At 45.0% G+C, this 18,306-nt stretch overlaps 1 protein-coding gene across 3 annotated transcripts in view; it reads left to right on the top strand.

Moving 5' to 3' along the window:
• The window catches only part of ctnnb1 (catenin (cadherin-associated protein), beta 1), a 43,908-nt gene extending 26,771 nt beyond the window's left edge, over positions 1-17,137 (top strand). For all 3 annotated transcript variants that reach the window (XM_070880308.1, XM_070880306.1, XM_070880307.1), the window contains exons 5-16: positions 564-802; positions 1,915-2,116; positions 2,200-2,344; positions 3,020-3,123; positions 3,535-3,873; positions 5,373-5,531; positions 5,622-5,741; positions 9,076-9,226; positions 10,157-10,278; positions 13,692-13,752; positions 15,968-16,194; positions 16,370-17,137. In XM_070880308.1, coding sequence (XP_070736409.1) covers positions 564-802; positions 1,915-2,116; positions 2,200-2,344; positions 3,020-3,123; positions 3,535-3,873; positions 5,373-5,531; positions 5,622-5,741; positions 9,076-9,226; positions 10,157-10,278; positions 13,692-13,752; positions 15,968-16,176 — 1,851 coding nt within the window. In that variant the 3' untranslated portion in view covers positions 16,177-16,194; positions 16,370-17,137. The remainder of the gene's footprint in view (positions 1-563; positions 803-1,914; positions 2,117-2,199; positions 2,345-3,019; positions 3,124-3,534; positions 3,874-5,372; positions 5,532-5,621; positions 5,742-9,075; positions 9,227-10,156; positions 10,279-13,691; positions 13,753-15,967; positions 16,195-16,369) is intronic.
• The last annotated feature ends 1,169 nt before the right edge of the window (positions 17,138-18,306 follow it).

Genomic DNA, 18,306 nt, shown 5'->3' with positions numbered 1-18,306 from the left:
GGTTGGGCCCTCTACTCATTGGCGTTTAGAAGAGGTGATCTTATTGAAATATAAGATTTTGAGGGGGCTCAACAAGGTAGATGCAGAGAGGATGTTTCCCCTCATGAGGGAATCTAGAGCTGAGGGCATAGTTTCAGAATAAGGGGTCGCCCATTTAAAATGAAGATGAGTAGGAATTTCTTAAGTCGTGAATCTTGGGAATTCTCTACCCCAGAGAGCTGTGGAGGCTGCGTCATTGAATATATTTAAGGTGGAGATAGACAGATTTTTGAATGATAAGGGAGTTGAGAGTTATGGGGAACGGGCAGAGAAGTGGAATTGAGGCCAGGATCAGATCAGGTATGATGGAGCAGGCTCGAGGGGCCAGATGGCCGACTCCTCCTATTTCTTATGCACAACCACTGGATTTATTGACTAGCAATTTTAATTGAGGTGAAAGCTGCTACTGTTTTTGTAAACTTGTATAATTAACTATAATGGGATTGTAAAGCTTATAGCCATGGTCTCTCCATTTCTGCTGTATGTATACTGATTTTCTTTTCTCTTCGCCGCTTCTGTTCTAGGTTGTGGTAAACAAAGCTGCAGTGATGGTTCATCAGCTGTCAAAAAAAGAAGCCTCCCGCCATGCCATTATGCGTTCTCCTCAGATGGTATCTGCTATCGTCCGTACCATGCAGAATACCAATGATGTAGAGACTGCACGCTGCACTGCTGGAACTCTGCATAACCTGTCTCATCATCGTGAAGGCTTGCTGGCTATCTTCAAATCCGGAGGCATTCCTGCCCTGGTCAAAATGCTTGGGTGGGTGTTAAGACTCCTGACTATGACAGTGGCAGTTTTTCCTAGCGTGTTCTTCGACTGTTTTGAGTTCTTGGTTTACTGTCAGTGTTCCCTCCACGCAGCTCTCTGCTGGTCCCGCACAGCCTGCGACCGGCTTTTCCAGTGATAAAAGTTTCCACTTGCGCGAACTGTGGATGGGTCACAGCCCCTTAAAGGGGCCACACATCCCACAAAATAAACTTAGGGGAACATTGTTTGCTGTGTTATCAAAGTTCCTCTAGTCCCCTCAGGTGACGATTCTAAATTTGTCAACAGCACTACTAAACTTTGCAACTCCATTGCACTACACAGTGGAAATGGTCCACTGCTGGTATGTGCCTGGGATCCTCCATACTAATGTGCAGAGGCCACGTGCTACTGCACCGGGGCGGGGGGGGCGGCGGAGAGAGAGAATCACCCCACCAGTTTGTTTGATCTGCACCTCTTTGTGGCTGATTTTTCTAGTTATGTTAGATACCTTGGTTTTATGATGGGTTGAGTCTTCAGTAGGAAAATAAACTGGGTACGGTAGCATAGCGGTTACGTTACTGGGCCAGTAATCCGGAGGCCTGGACTAATGATCTGGAAACACAAGTTCAAATCCCACCACGGCAGCTGGGGAATTTAAATTCAATTAAATAAATCCGGAATAAAAAGCCAGTGTCAGTAATGGTGACCATGACCATAATTGTTGTAAACTACAGGATTGTTGTAAAAACCCATCTGGTTCACTGATGTCCCTTTAGGGAAGGAAATCTGCCGCCCTTACCCAGTCTGGCCGATATGTGACTCCAGACCCACAGCAATGTGGTCGACTCTTAACTGCCCTCTGAAATGGGCAATAAAGCCACTCAGTTGTATAAGGCGGCTCACCACCACCTTCTCGAGGGTAATTGGGGACAGGCAATAAATGCAGGCCTTGCCAGCGATGTCCACATCCTGTGAATGGATTTTAAAAAAGTCAATTTACAAAACTTTTCATAGGGTATTTTTCAATACTTTTAATAGAAGAGTCCAATATTTTCTTCATGCTTGATTTCATGGCATTTAGATGAATATTTACCAGACTGGATAATTTTCATACAATTTTGTAGGTCGCCAGTGGATTCTGTTCTGTTCTATGCCATAACCACTCTCCACAACCTGTTGCTGCACCAGGAAGGAGCGAAGATGGCAGTGCGTCTGGCTGGTGGGCTGCAGAAAATGGTCGCCTTGCTAAACAAGACCAATGTCAAGTTTCTGGCCATCACAACAGATTGCCTTCAGATATTGGCGTATGGCAACCAAGAAAGCAAAGTGAGTGATTGAAAAAAAATATATATATAACACAAGCAGCTGGGTCAGCCTGAATTGTACTAAAAGGACTGTTTGTTCTGCAGCTGATCATTCTGGCAAGTGGTGGGCCCCAGGCACTTGTGAACATCATGAGGACCTACACTTACGAGAAGTTGCTGTGGACAACCAGCCGTGTGCTCAAAGTGCTGTCGGTCTGCTCCAGTAACAAACCCGCCATTGTGGAAGCTGGTGAGTTCCTGCCCTAGGCCTTTAGGGAAGGAAATCTGCAAGGCCACACACGGAATACTGCGTACCGTTTTGGTTTCCATCTTTACGAAAGGATATACTTTGGAGGTTGATTCCGGAGATAAGGGAGTTAACCGATGAGGAAAGGTTGAGTAGGTTGGGCCTCTAGTCATTGGAATTCAGAAGATTGAGAGGTGATTTTATCGAAACGTTTAAGATTATGTGGGGGCTCGATAAGGTGGATGCAGAGAAAATGTTTCCACTGATGGGGGAGACTAGAACAAGGGGGTATAATCTTAGAATAAGGGGCCACCCATTTAAAACTGAGATGAGGAGGAATTTCTTCTGAGGGTTGTAAATCTGTGGAATTCTCTGCCTCAGAGAGCTGTGGAAGCTGGGTCATTGAATAAATTTTAAGACAGAAATAGTTTCTTAACCGCTGGGGGGGGATAAGGAGTTATGGAGAGCCGGCAGGGAAGTGGACCTGAGTCTATGATCAGATAGTATAAAATAGCGGAGCAGGCTCGAGGGGCAGTATGGCTTACTCCTGCTCCTGTTTCCTATGTTATGATTTCCAGGAAGTTTGGTTAACCTGTAAACGGTTTTCCTGCTATTTCCTATGTTATGATTTCCGGGAACTTTGGTTAACCTGTAAACGGTTTTCCTGCTCCTTTTCAGGTGGCATGCAGGCGCTTGGACTGCACCTCACAGACCCAAGTCAGCGACTTGTTCAGAACTGTCTCTGGACCCTGAGAAATCTGTCCGATGCCGCTACTAAGCAGGTTTGTTAACTTAAGTGCAGGGATAAACCCAACATGAGAATACACTGTGCTAAATGCAGATTATTCAGCCACGTAACAATTCTTTAAACTGAATGGTTGACCGCTTTTAAATAGGCTGTGTACTAATGCATTTTTTTTTTGCACAAGTAATTAGATTTCTAAAAATGTGCTGTTGTCCACGGTAAATTTGGCAGTGGATTAGTCATGCTGTTCAGAGCATTAAAACCAGATAACAGAACTGGTTATGATTGGATCGGGGATCCTCTATATAAAGGGACTGGCTTAGTATTTTGACGTCCGCTGTTTTGCTCAGTTTTGTTTACATTATGTAATGGTTCACGCATGCGATGGGAATTCCTGCTAAATTAATTCAAGCATTTTTTAAATACTGTTTTGTGTTGTGATTTCTAGGAGGGAATGGAAGGTCTTCTGGGAACCCTTGTTCAGCTCCTGGGGTCAGACGATATTAATGTTGTGACGTGCGCGGCAGGGATCCTCTCTAACCTGACCTGCAATAACTACAAGAACAAGATGATGGTGTGCCAGGTTGGTGGCATCGAGGCTCTGGTGCGCACCGTCCTCCGAGCCGGTGACCGAGAGGACATCACCGAACCCGCCATTTGTGCCCTTCGTCATTTGACAAGCCGGCATCAAGATGCCGAGATGGCCCAAAACGCTGTACGTCTCCACTACGGGCTGCCTGTAGTGGTTAAGCTCCTGCACCCTCCGTCCCACTGGCCGCTGATTAAGGTAATGCCCTAGAACATGTTTTCCTTTTGAACTGAGATTCACAGCTAGGAAAGTCAGTCCTTGGCATCGTGGGATTGGCAGACAGCTGCACAGCCTAGGGGGAACATTGCTTGTAAGGACAGTATCATCATCATAGGCAGTCCCTCGGAATCGAAGAAGACTTGCCTCCACTCTTAAAATGAGTCCTTAAGTGGCTCAACAGTCCAATACATAGTACCTGTAACAGGTGGGACAGATGGTCGTTGAGGGAAAGGGTGGGAAAGGTTTACCGCACGCTCCTTCCGCTGCCTGCGCTTGGTTTCTGCATACTCTCGGCGATGAAACTCGAGGTGCTCAGCGCCCTCCCGGATGCACTTCCTCCACTTAGGGTGGTCTTTTGCCAGGGACCCCCAGGTGTCAGTGGGGATGTTGCACTTTATCAGGGAGGCTTTGAGGGTGTCCTTGTAACGTTTCCTCTGTCCACCTGGGGCTCGCTTGCCATGAAGGAGTTCCGAGTAGAGCGCTTAGCAAGTATTAGACTTGCTGAGGACTGTCGTTCTTAATCCAAGTTTGCTGCTTGAAGTTGGGAAATGCTACTTCAGCAGCCCATGTCCCCCTTTCTTCCCCTCATTTAAAAAAAGGCATTGCGTTTGTCCCAAGTTGACTAAGTAGCATACTAATTTTTTTGTAGTGTGGATGACTGCTGTCCGTAGATATGCAGATTCTTGCCCCCTAACTTTTTTTTGAGGGTGTGCGCGGCCCATTCAAAGTTTTGCGCGTGCATAAAATTTACCGCTGGAAAAGCCAGTCCTGGGGATCGCGGGACCGGCAGACAGCTGGGCAGCCGAGAGGGAACGCTACTTGTAAGGACAGCAAGTATTAGACTATCTGACCTGCCGAGGAATTTATAACGGAACCTGATCCTTTCCTCACTCGGCGTCTGCGTGTGCCTGAGCAGCATGATCGCTCATTTGTAATACTAATGGTGGTCCCAGGCCTTTAAACGTCCCCATAACCTGCGGACTCTGAAGCCAAATATAGGGCCCCGACACTCAGCCCAGCAAAGATCAGGTGAGCATGGATTGAAACCTGGGGTTTCCTGCATGGTTGCTTCACTATATTCTCAGAGAGACTGAAAGGGGTTGGATCCAGCAGTTCTTTAGCCATTTTTTCTCGTGTTATAGAAGTAAGTTTTTTTTATAGCAAAAAGTCGATTGTAACTTCAAACAAGTCTTCAGCTGAGATTCTTCATGAAATAGGAGACAGTTTCCATCATACGTTCCATAATAAAAGTTAAATGTTTTTTTTTTGTTACGACCCACAGCCGTCATATTTATTACATAATTTCAGCTAGAGACGGAAAATAACAAGCTGTACCTTTTGGAGATGTGGTGCTTGAAACAATAGTGTATTATTGAATTAATACTGAAGATTTTATGAGATTATCAGTCTTGAGCACACACACACGCTTAACCATGTTTGTGAACTTAATGTCTTCCTTGGCTTTGGTCTCTCTTTAGGCTACTGTTGGTCTCATCCGTAACCTGGCGTTGTGCCCAGCGAACCATGCCCCACTCCGTGAGCAAGGTGCCATTCCAAGGCTGGTCCAACTATTGGTCAGAGCACACCAAGACACCCAGCGCCGCACGTCAATGGGAGGCACACAGCAGCAGTTCGTGGTAAGCCTGTCCTGGAGCATGTGTAATGGGATATTCCAAAAAATATTGTGGAATCCGCGTTTAAACCCCTGTGTGATTTTTGTTTGGTAGGAGGGAGTACGAATGGAGGAGATTGTGGAAGGCTGCACTGGGGCCCTTCATATTCTTGCACGTGATGTTCACAACAGGATTGTCATTAGAGGACTTAATACCATTCCGCTGTTTGTCCAGGTAATTTTTTGTGTATTTTAACATAGAAACATAGAAAATAGGTGCAGGGGCAGGCCATTCAGCCCTTCGAGCCTGCACCGCCATTCAATGAGTTCATGGCTGAACATGAAACTTCAGTACCCCCTTCCTGCTTTCTCGCCATAACCCTTGATCCCCCGAGTAGTAAGGACTTCATCTAACTCCCTTTTGAATATATTTAGTGAATTGGCCTCAACTACTTTCTGTGGTAGAGAATTCCACAGGTTCACCACTCTCTGGGTGAAGAAGTTTCTCCTCATCTCGGTCCTAAATGGCTTACCCCTTATCCTCAGACTGTGACCCCTGGTTCTGGACTTCCCCAACATTGGGAACATTCTTTCTGCATCTAACCTGTCTAAACCCGTCAGAATTTTAAACGTTTCTTCTGAACTCCAGTGAATACAAGCCCAGTTGATCCAATCTTTCTTGATAGGTCAGTCCCGCCATCCCGGGAATCAGTCTGGTGAACCTTCGCTGCACTCCCTCAATAGCAAGAATGTCCTTCCTCAAGTTAGGAGACCAAAACTGTACACAATACTCCAGGTGTGGCCTCACCAAGGCCCTGTACAACTGTAGCAACACCTCCCTGCCCCTGTATTCAAATCCCCTCGCTATGAAGGCCAACATGCCATTTGCTTTCTTAACCGCCTGCTGTACCTGCATGCTAACCTTCAATGACTGATGTACCATGACACCCAGGTCTCGTTGCACCTTCCCTTTTCCTAATCTGTCACCATTCAGATAATAGTCTGTCTCTCTGTTTTTACCACCAAAGTGGATAACCTCACATTTATCCACATTATACTTCATCTGCCATGCATTTGCCCACTCACCTAACCTATCCAAGTCACTCTGCAGCCTCACAGCATCCTCCTCGCAGCTCACACTGCCACCCAACTTAGTATCATCCGCAAATTTGGAGATACTGCATTTAATCCCCTCGTCTAAATCATTAATGTACAATGTAAACAGCTGGGGCCCCAGCACAGAACCTTGCGGCACTCCACTAGTCACTGCCTGCCATTCTGAAAAGTACCCATTTACTCCTACTCTTTGCTTCCTGTCTGACAACCAGTTCTCAATCCACGTCAGCACACTACCCCCAATCCCATGTGCTTTAACTTTGCACATTAATCTCTTGTGTGGGACCTTGTCGAAAGCCTTCTGAAAGTCCAAATATACCACATCAACTGGTTCTCCTTTGTCCACTTTACTGGAAACATCCTCAAAAAATTCCAGAAGATTTGTCAAGCATGATTTCCCTTTCACAAATCCATGCTGACTTGGACCTATCATGTCACCATTTTCCAGATGCACTGCTATGACATCCTTAATAATTGATTCCATCATTTTACCCACGACTGATGTCAGGCTGACCGGTCTATAATTCCCTGTTTTCTCTCTCCCTCCTTTTGCATGTTTTCTTGTCCTACTCTCTTCCCTGGATTAGCGATGGTGCCGCCCTCTGGCACTTGCCCAAGTGGCCGTTACAGGATATGCATATGCTAGCTGACCCATGATTTTGTCCTCTATTGATGTCCCACTGTATTACACTTGACAAAGTACTTCATTGGCTGTAAAGCGTTTTGGGTCGTCCAGTGGTCGTGAAAGGCACTATATAAATGCAAATCTTTCTTTCAACTCCTCCAGTGGGTGTTGCTGCAGGACAGTCAGGAGTTGAGTACCTTGGCCCATTACATTCCCCCTTTCCTAACTAGCTGCTTGGCTGACGATTGAACTCATGACTTCTCTTGGTCTATATGGCAAAGCTTATGTATGGATAAACTGGTTGAATCTTTGGGCAGTTGCCATGTCTGACTCGTGTTAAATGTATTTAGTTACAATTTGTATCGATCTTCTAATTGCCCATTAGTACTTGGGGATATGGACAGTAAAAGACTGACCGGCTGTTCTGTCAAGCCTGCCCAAAACACCTATGACGTAGCTAAGCTGAGCCTGTGTTCCCTGGAACACACTACCGCAAATGGCAATTGATGCTAGATCAGTTCATTTTAAATTTGAGTTTGATCGATTTTTGTTATCCAAAGATATTTGGGGATATGGGGCAAAGGATATGGAGTTAGGTCACAGATCCGGGTATAATGGAGATCAGCCATTCTCTCATTGAATGGCGGACAGGCTCGAGGGGCTGAATAGCCTCCTCCTGTAACTATGTTCCCTCCCACCAGCAATCCTGGAATATAAGGTGATCAAAGCCAGTTTGTTCCAGTGCCATGAGGTACATACCCAACATCCCAATTACCCTTTAAAAATGGATATCAGCCACAAGGAGCTCCAGCACTTTTTTGAACTGTTGCAGTGAATCTGCACTCATCAGATGAGTCAGTAACTTATTCCAAGTGTCAACAAACATCTACCCTAGTGCTATGCTTGTATGCATGAACCCTTCATTTTCCCTAACCCCGAAATTGGGAAAGAAAGGCTTGCATTTATATAGCACCTTTCATGACCTCGGGCGGCCCAAAGCGCTTTGCAGCCAATGAAGTACTTTTGAAATCTAGTCACTGTTGTAATGTAGGAAAGGTGGCGGCCAATTTGTGCACTGCAAGCTCCCACAAACAATAATGTGATCATGAGTAGGTAATCTATACTTTAGTGATGTTATTTGAAGGATAAATATTAGCCAGGACACTGAGGATGACTTCTTCGAATAGTGCTGTGGGATCTTTTGTGTCCATCTGAGAGAACAGACTGAGCCTTGGTTTAATGTCTCATCCGAAAGATGGATGAGACATCAAATCTGAAATCTGCGTTTTTCTAGTGCAAAAAGATCCCCCCCCTTCAGCCTATCGCGTTAAATTGACAGTCACACGTTGCGTGCTTGTATCTCTGGGAAAGACCGAGATCGCAAGAAATTGCTTGTAGCTGGCAGCACCTTTATGGCTAGAAATGGTTTCTGATGTCACCATTTCTACCACATTTAAACAATCTTCAGCACCTACTGCAAAAAGGGGTCCGTGAGCCGCTTGATGATTAGTGATGTCATCATCATCATCGTCATAGGCAGTCCCTCGGAATCGAGGAAGACTTGCTTTCACTCTTAAAATGAGTCCTTAGGTGGCTGAACAGTCCCAGTGCGAGAGCCACAGTACCTGTCACAAGTGGGACAGACAGTGGTTGAGGGAAAGGGTGGGTGGGACTGGTTTGCCGCACGCTCCTTCCGTTGCCCGCGCTTGATTTCTGCATGCTCTCGGCGACGAGACTCGAGGTGCTCAGCGCCCTCCCGGATGCACTTGGAGCTTTCTAATAAAATGTAAAACCCACGTGGGCTTAGTTATGATCTTTTCTCCCGCAGCTGCTGTACTCTCCGATTGAGAATATCCAGCGGGTTGCTGCTGGTGTGCTGTGTGAACTGGCTCAGGATAAGGAAGCAGCTGAAGCTATCGAGGCTGAAGGAGCCACAGCTCCTCTCACAGAGCTGCTGCACTCCAGAAACGAGGGTGTCGGTGAGTATAGTGAAACAGCAAGCTTGGGTTGTGGAGAAATGGCTGTGTGGTTAATGAGACTTGAGACATTTAATGGTATAACAAAGCCTGTCTGAGAAGGAATGATTGAAGCCCATTAAGGAGACCATCTAAAATATCTGCAAAACACCAAAAATCCCACAAATTTAATGTGAATTTGTTACCTTGGGGTGGGGCTGACAAAGTGTTGAGATGGACCGTAGCGTATTTCTCTGAATGATGTCGATATGGGCATTGTACAAGTTTTTAAAATCATGAAGGGTTTAGATAGAGTAAATGAAGGGAAACTGTTCCTACGGGCGGAGGGGTCGATAACCAGAGGGCACGGATTTAAGGTGATTGGCAAAAGAATCAGCAGCAACATGAGGAAAAACATCTTTACGCAGAGCGGTTAGGATTTGGAGTGAGCTGCCTGATAGGGTGGTGGAGACAGAATCAATAGCAGCCTTTGAAAGAGAATTGGATAAATACTTAGGAGAAAAAAATTGCAGGGACATGGGGAAAGAGCGGGGGGGGGGGCTGACTGGCGGGATTGCTCTTCGAAAGAGCGGGCGCAGACTCGATGGGCCGAATGGCCTCCTGTGCTGTACTGTTCTATGTGACCATCAATAGACTAAACTGATGGCACGGAAATAAAATTCATGGTGCTCTTCAGTACAAGCCCAAGGCAGTAACCTACCAACCATCATATTTGTTTTTATGGTCCAAATTGGGTGTCTTGCTTTTCATTTTTGGCGGTTCCCTATTGCACAGGATGCACATTGTCCCTGGTTTCTTTGTGTTTGTTCAGATTGTTCCCAAGAGTGTGTGTGTGTTAAGATCTTTTTGGAACTAACACTTGGGGCTTGTGTTGAATATGTCGAATGGAATAAAAGTATGAACCGTAATGAAGTCCAATTTGTGTTTTTCCAGCTACCTATGCAGCGGCAGTGCTGTTCCGTATGTCTGAAGACAAACCGCAGGATTATAAGAAGCGCCTCTCTGTTGAGCTTACGAGCTCCCTGTTCAGGACTGAGCCGATGGCGTGGAACGAGGTGAGCTCGCAGGGACACACTGCACGCTAGACCTTGCGCCCGTTTTACTGAAGAATATTTAGCTTTGTGGTATTAAAGTTACCATGTTATGAAATGGTTATTTTCCTGCTGATCTGTAGGAGAGAGTGTGCACAGAAAAGCTTGGGGAGGGATTCAAATTCCTGGGGCATTGGGACCGGTTCTGGGGGAGGTGGGACCAGTACAAACCGGACGGTCTGCACCTGGGCAGGACTGGAACCAATGTCCTCGGGGGAGTGTTTGCTAGTGCTGTTGGGGAGGATTTAAACTAATATGGCAGGGGGATGGGAACCAATGCAGGGAGACAGAGGGAAACAAAAAGGAGCCAAAAGCAAAAGACAGAAAGGAGATGAGGAAAAGTGTAGGGCAGAGAAACCCAAGGCAAAGAACAAAAAGGGCCACTGTACAGCAAAATTCTAAAAGGACAAAGGGTGTTAATAAAACAAGCCTGAAGGCTTTGTGTCTTAATGCAAGGAGTATCCGCAATAAGGTGGATGAATTAATTGTGCAAATAGATGTTAACAAATATGATGTGATTGGGATTACGGAGACGTGGCTCCAGGATGATCAGGGCTGGGAACTCAACATTCAGGGGTATTCAACATTCAGGAAGGATAGAATAAAAGGAAAAGGAGGTGGGGTAGCATTGCTGGTTAAAGAGGAGATTAATGCAATAGTTAGGAAAGACATTAGCTTGGATGATGTGGAATCTATATGGGTAGAGCTGCAGAACACCAAAGGGCAAAAAACGTTAGTAGGAGTTGTGTACAGACCTCCAAACAGTAATAGGGATGTTGGGGAGGGCATCAAACAGGAAATTAGGGGTGCATGCAATAAAGGTGTAGCAGTTATAATGGGTGACTTTAATATGCACATAGATTGGGCTAGCCAAACTGGAAGCAATACGGTGGAGGAGGATTTCCTGGAGTGCATAAGGGATGGTTTTCTAGACCAATATGTTGAGGAACCAACTAGGGGGGAGGCCATCTTGGACTGGGTGTTGTGTAATGAGAGAGGATTAATTAGCAATCTCATTGTGCGAGGCCCCTTGGGGAAGAGTGACCATAATATGGTGGAATTCTGCATTAGGATGGAGAATGAAACAGTAAATTCAGAGACCATGGTCCAGAACTTAAAGAAGGGTAACTTTGAAGGTATGAGGCGAGAATTGGCTAGGATAGATTGGCGAATGATACTTAGGGGGTTGACTGTGGATGGGCAATGGCAGACATTTAGAGACCGCATGGATGAAGTACAACAATTGTACATTCCTGTCTGGCGTAAAAATAAAAAGGGGAAGGTGGCTCAACCGTGGCTATCTAGGGAAATCAGGGATAGTATTAAAGCCAAGGAAGTGGCATACAAATTGGCCAGAAATAGCAGCGAACCTGGGGACTGGGAGAAATTTAGAACTCAGCAGAGGAGGACAAAGGGTTTGATTAGGACAGGGAAAATGGAGTACGAGAAGAAGCTTGCAGGGAACATTAAGGCGGATTGCAAAAGTTTCTATAGGTATGTAAAGAGAAAAAGGTTGGTGAAGACAAACGTAGGTCCCCTGCAGTCAGAATCAGGGGAAGTCATAACGGGGAACAAAGAAATGGCGGATCAATTGAACAAGTACTTTGGTTCGGTATTCACTAAGGAGGATACAAACAACCTTCCGGATATAAAAGGGGTCAGAGGGTCTAGTAAGGAAGAGGAACTGAGGGAAATCTTTATTAGTCGGGAAATTGTGTTGGGGAAATTGATGGGATTGAAGGCAGATAAATCCCCAGGGCCTGATGGCCTGCATCCTAGAGTACTTAAGGAGGTGGCCTTGGAAATAGCGGATGCATTGACAGTCATTTTCCAACATTCCATTGACTCTGGATCAGTTCCTATGGAGTGGAGGGTAGCCAATGTAACCCCACTTTTTAAAAAAGGAGGGAGAGAGAAAACAGGGAATTATAGACCGGTCAGCCTGACCTCAGTAGTGGGTAAAATGATGGAATCAATTATTAAGGATGTCATAGCAGTGCATCTGGAAAATGGTGACATGATAGGTCCAAGTCAGCATGGATTTGTGAAAGGGAAATCATGCTTGACAAATCTTCTGGAATTTTTTGAGGATGTTTCCAGTAAAGTGGACAAAGGAGAACCAGTTGATGTGGTATATTTGGACTTTCAGAAGGCTTTCGACAAGGTCCCACACAAGAGATTAATGTGCAAAGTTAAAGCACATGGGATTGGGGGTAGTGTGCTGACGTGGATTGAGAACTGGTTGTCAGACAGGAAGCAAAGAGTAGGAGTAAACGGGTACTTTTCAGAATGGCAGGCAGTGACTAGTGGAGTGCCGCAAGGTTCTGTGCTGGGGCCCCAGCTGTTTACATTGTACATTAATGATTTAGACGAGGGGATTAAATGCAGTATCTCCAAATTTGCGGATGATACTAAGTTGGGTGGCAGTGTGAGCTGCGAGGAGGATGCTATTAGGCTGCAGAGTGACTTGGATAGGTTAGGTGAGTGGGCAAATGCATGGCAGATGAAGTATAATGTGGATAAATGTGAGGTTATCCACTTTGGTGGTAAAAACAGAGAGACAGACTATTATCTGAATGGTGACAGATTAGGAAAAGGGAAGGTGCAACGAGACCTGGGTGTCATGGTACATCAGTCATTGAAGGTTGGCATGCAGGTACAGCAGGCGGTTAAGAAAGCAAATGGCATGTTGGCCTTCATAGCGAGGGGATTTGAATACAGGGGCAGGGAGGTGTTGCTACAGTTGTACAGGGCCTTGGTGAGGCCACACCTGGAGTATTGTGTACAGTTTTGGTCTCCTAACTTGAGGAAGGACATTCTTGCTATTGAGGGAGTGCAGCGAAGGTTCACCAGACTGATTCCCGGGATGGCGGGACTGACCTATCAAGAAAGATTGGATCAATTGGGCTTGTATTCACTGGAGTTCAGAAGAATGAGAGGGGACCTCATAGAAACGTTTAAAATTCTGACGGGTTTAGACAGGTTAGATGCAGAAAGAATGTTCCCAATGTTGGGGAAGTCCAGAACCAGGGGTCACAGTCTGAGGATAAGGGGTAAGCCATTTAGGACCGAGATGAGGAGAAACTTCTTCACCCAGAGAGTGGTGAACCTGTGGAATTCTCTACCACAGAAAGTAGTTGAGGCCAATTCACTAAATATATTCAAAAGGGAGTTAGATGAAGTCCTTACTACTCGGGGGATCAAGGGTTATGGCGAGAAAGCAGGAAGGGGGTACTGAAGTTTCATGTTCAGCCATGAACTCATTGAATGGCGGTGCAGGCTAGAAGGGCTGAATGGCCTGCTCCTGCACCTATTTTCTATGTTTCTATCTGAAATGGCAAATATAATGGGCTTTTTCAAAACTTTGCTTTAAACAGACCGGAGATCTTGGAATTGACATGGGAGGCCAAGGTGAACCTCTTGGATACCGTCCGGATGGTACGTCTTTGTCCTAGCAGTTGGTGTTTCTTTGATACCGGGTTTGGTTCCCGTAACAATAACTAGAAATGTTGGTATTCAGGCAGTGCAGAGAAATGGAATTGAGCAAATTGCTATCTGTCCATTTACTACACTGGCATGAGCTGCCTGACCATCTCAATCTAGCACAGCTAGAAATTTCTCTTTTCCCTCCTCCTCTTCCCGAAGTGGTTATGTCTAAACTCGTGTGGCCTGCAGTTCAACCGTGAAGATAACGCCAGCACCTCACTCAGGCTGCCGATTTTAGTTTAAAACCAAATGAAATGTACCGCCACGCCCAGGAAACAATGGCAGATCAAGAGCCGCACCGCGGGTAATTTTGCGAGGCTTCACTCCCAATGCAGAGTCCCGCTAGTGGTCAGAGATGGAAGCTTGCAGCCTTGTAGTCTGGCGTTTCTAACTCAGCGTAACACTAGCAAGGTTACATCCTGGGAGCGGAGCTGTACATACTGCCCCTTATTTTGCAGGACCCAGCACTTAAATGCATGGATTTTTTTTTTTTGACCAATCCTGGATCCATCATCATAGGCCGTCCCTCGAAATCGAGGAAGACTTGCTTCCACTCCTAAGAGTGAGTTCTCAGGTGACTGAACAGTCCAATGTGGGAATTACAGTCTCTGTCACAGGTGGGACAGACAGTGGTTGAGGGTAAGGGTGGGTGGGACAGGTTTACCGCACGCTCCTTCCGTTGTCTGTGCTTGGTTTTCTGCATGCTCTCGGCGATGAGACTCGAGGTGATCAGCGCCTTCCCGGATGCACTTCCTCCACTTAGGGTGGTCTTTGGCCAGGGACTCCCAGGTGTCGGGGATGTTGCACTTTATCAAGGAGGCTTTGAGGGTGTCCTTCTAACGTTTCCTCTGCCCACCTTGGGCTCGCTTGCCGTGTAGGAGTTCCGAGTAGAGCGCTTGCTTTGGGAATCTCGTGTCAAGCATGCGGACGATGTAGTCCGCCCAACAGAGCTAATCGAGTGTGGTCAGTGCTTCAATACTGGGGTTGTTGGCCCTGTGAAAAACAGTGTACAGCTTTAGTGTTTTTCTGTGTTTAAAGACAGCAGAATTATGCTGCTAGAAATGCTGCTGATTTATCAATATGCATTCTTTAAATTATTAGTTTTATTTGAACAAGATTAGTTTTTTTTTACAGCAGCCTTTTAGAGATTGTAGTCTTGGTCAGTGTTGCCAGGCTAGAAGATTGGTGATCTGATTCCAGGTGGCTGCAATATTTTTTAATGTACTAAATTGTGGGAGATAGGAGCCAAATTGGAGAAATGCTGTGGATGGAGTAGGGTCATTTTAAAAACATTTAAGGGCAGAGACTGAGTTCAGCTGACACATGGGCAGTTAAGGGCGGCGGATGAAAAAAGAGAAATTAGAGAGCAAAATGTGAGATGAAAATGGCAATGTGTAATCTGATAGCAGAATCTAAATAGAATAATTTAGGTAAAACTGAAATCTGAAAGACTTACCAGTCTTGCATTAGAAACCTCAATTTTAAATCTTCCTTTTTTTTAAAGAAAGATAGAAGGGCAGAACTTATTTTTTTTTAAGAAATGATATTGGTGTTCATGAGCAGATGGCTGTATCTTTTTTGAAAGACGCTGACTTATTTTTTCAATAAAAGTTTAATCTTCACAAATGTGGATTCCTAGCCCGAGATTCCTAATAAATCTGCAAAGCCTTGAACTTGAAACTAATAGTTTCAGAAATGACTAACTGCTTGAGAGGTTACTGACTTAAGCAAAGTCCGTTCGACTTTTTCTACAGCAGTTTTCAGATTTCTATTTGAAGAATAATTGTGGGTCTTTGACTCGTTCACCTTGCATGCCTCCTCCGTGTATAGCTGATATGGTTTATTGAATCACCGGTATGCTGCTGACAATATGCTTTGTGTCTGTGCAGCCACTTTAGAAAATAAAAGTCCGTTCTGTTGGAACAATGCAGTAACTGTTGAGTAATGAACGTTGCCTTGGCCTTTCAAGCTTTATAACTTGGCACGGCTGCCAAAAGTTGGGGGTGGGGGGGGATATGAAATGTGTTCTCACACTTTGCTAGTTGCTGTTTTATTTGTTGCCTCACATTTGTTCTCACTGCTTTTATTCCCCTTTCTATACCCTCCCCCACTTAACCCATTTCCCCATTTTTTTTTTGTTGCTTACCCTACCGTTCGGTGAATTTAGATCCTAGCTTTCGCTCTTACCACCCGGGCGGATACGGGCAAGACACCATGGGCATTGACCCGATGATGGAGCACGATATGGGTGGGCACCACCCTGGTGCTGAGTACCCAGTTGACGGACTGCCAGACCTTGGACACGCCCAGGACTTGATGGATGGGCTTCCCCCAGGCGACAGTAATCAGCTGGCCTGGTTTGATACAGACTTGTAAATATAACCTGCATAATAGGTACGGACATCATTTAAACAGGTGGAGAGTTATTAATTATATTAACTAACTTTGCACCATTGCTATACCATTACAAATTTAAGCTTGCATCTTTCGGCAAAGTTTAACTAAATGGACATTTTTAAACTTGTTAACTTTTTGTTGTAGTTAAGAATGTTTTCTTTTCTTTTTGCAGTTGTACTGTCTGAATGAACTTGCATTGTGATTGGCCTGTAGAATTGCTGAGAGGGCTCGAGGGGTGGGCTAGTATCTCAGAAAGTGCCTGACACTAACAAAAAGCTGAGTTTCCTATGGGAACAGTCAAAGTATTTTGTTCTGGTCCTTTTGGTCGGAGTATCAGAGAATGGATTTGGAAATGGCTGCTTACTTTCGAAGAACGTTCAAGATTGGATCAAGAGATGGAACTTATTAAAAACTCTAGCCTTGCCTGTTAACTTTTTTTATTATTTTTTTTAAAATCTCTGTAATGGTACTGATGTAGCTTGCTTTGAAGTAGAGTAGACCAGTCAATGATATTCCTTTTAACATAGTCCTGTAGTGTTAAGTTATAGTGGCAATGCTATAGCCGTTCCTGATTTTTAAAGGAAACCTGAAGTAATTGTGTAGAGCACTAATTCATAATCGATTTAATTGTATTCTGAAGTGTGACACTGTGTGTAGCTTTTGTATAAAAAATGTGAAATTAGACAAAAGTCCACTTGCAGTTACTTTTAATACGCTGAAAAATGCAAGCAGGTGAAATGAGATGTGTTTGATCAATATTGCTTCATCCTAGGGATTTTTTGGGAGGGCTAAGTAGAACGTGTCATTTCTGCAATGGTTGTAATAGTTTAACGAGAGGACACTCCTCCACCCCTCCCCTCAACAGCTATTGTATCCTGCAACGCGGACGCTTCATGGAAATATGCGGTTATAGAAACAGAATTAAACTGGACTTATTTCATTTATTGTGTGAGTGACTTAATTACTAGAGCACCAATATTAAGTTTATATGTAGTTTAACGAATTTTGTCTCCTCTTACATAATTTCAAGTATGTATAAGTTGATTGAATAAAAAATGGTTGGAAATTCCCATCAACTTTTCATAGGATGATTCATTTATGTTCTGAATCTTTTACTGGCGCCCTGTTTAAAGGGGCACTGGCTGCATGATTTTCGCAAACATTCTTCGATATATTTAAAAGCCCATCACATTAAATTCATTTTTTACTTGATTGTAATTGTTAATGTCAGCTGGTTTTCCTTGAGCAAAATATTTACAAGCATCGAGTCGATTCCTTGTTAAACCTGTACTCTCAAATGTTCTGGTTTGTAATGGCAACATGTAACTATCTTGGCATTGGGTTTACTGGCTTCCGCTCGGGTGCTGCTGTTGGCCTTGGCACTTGATAGTAAGAGGGACAAAGCAGGAATTTCTGCTCCTGCCGGCTCTTTGACTCAAAAGACTTGCATGTGGATGTCTACGGATCAAGACAGCTACGATGCCCTAATTCAGGGCTCTCCTAGTGTGACTGAAGCCACATGGGCCACGTATAGGGTCTTAACGCCATGTTTCCAATCACTCTTAAGTTGCTGCTCAGGACTGATCTTGGTATTGTGACTTGAAATTTTCGCTACTAATAAGGTAGCCGAGCTAAGACAGACCTCTTCAAATCTCCAGGCCCATAAAATTCAGATGAGAGAGTCCGTGACGAGTGGAAATCTGATCGAGTTGCATGTGCTGTGGACTTTGACCCATGAGCTGCACTTGGGACATTCCTGTCATGGCTGAAGAGTCTGAGGCTCTGGGACATGAAAATGGTCCTTTGTGTCAGGCACTAATAGGGTTGTGATGTTCATTGAATCATCTACCTTCCCGGGGAGAATGAGAAGCAATGGATTCTTGGTTTGTAGTTGATGTCTGTCCTATCAGCAGTAGGGGCCACAACAATTGGTCGGTCTCCAGATCAGAGGGCAGGGATTGGGGGATAAGGAAGAGTAGAGGGGCCATAGTTCTCATTCACAATCGTTTGAGTTCTGTTTTGCTCTCTTCCCACCCCCCACCACTCCCTGCTGATTTGGGCTCCAGCATGAGAGTCAGACACACATGATAGCTGCTGTTCTGTATCCAT

This window comes from Pristiophorus japonicus, chromosome 5 (assembly GCF_044704955.1).
Source record: "Pristiophorus japonicus isolate sPriJap1 chromosome 5, sPriJap1.hap1, whole genome shotgun sequence".
In the NCBI taxonomy this organism is placed as follows: Eukaryota; Metazoa; Chordata; class Chondrichthyes; family Pristiophoridae; genus Pristiophorus; species Pristiophorus japonicus.
The sequence above is the reverse complement of the archived record's forward strand: the minus strand, read 5'-3'. Positions and strand labels throughout refer to the sequence as shown.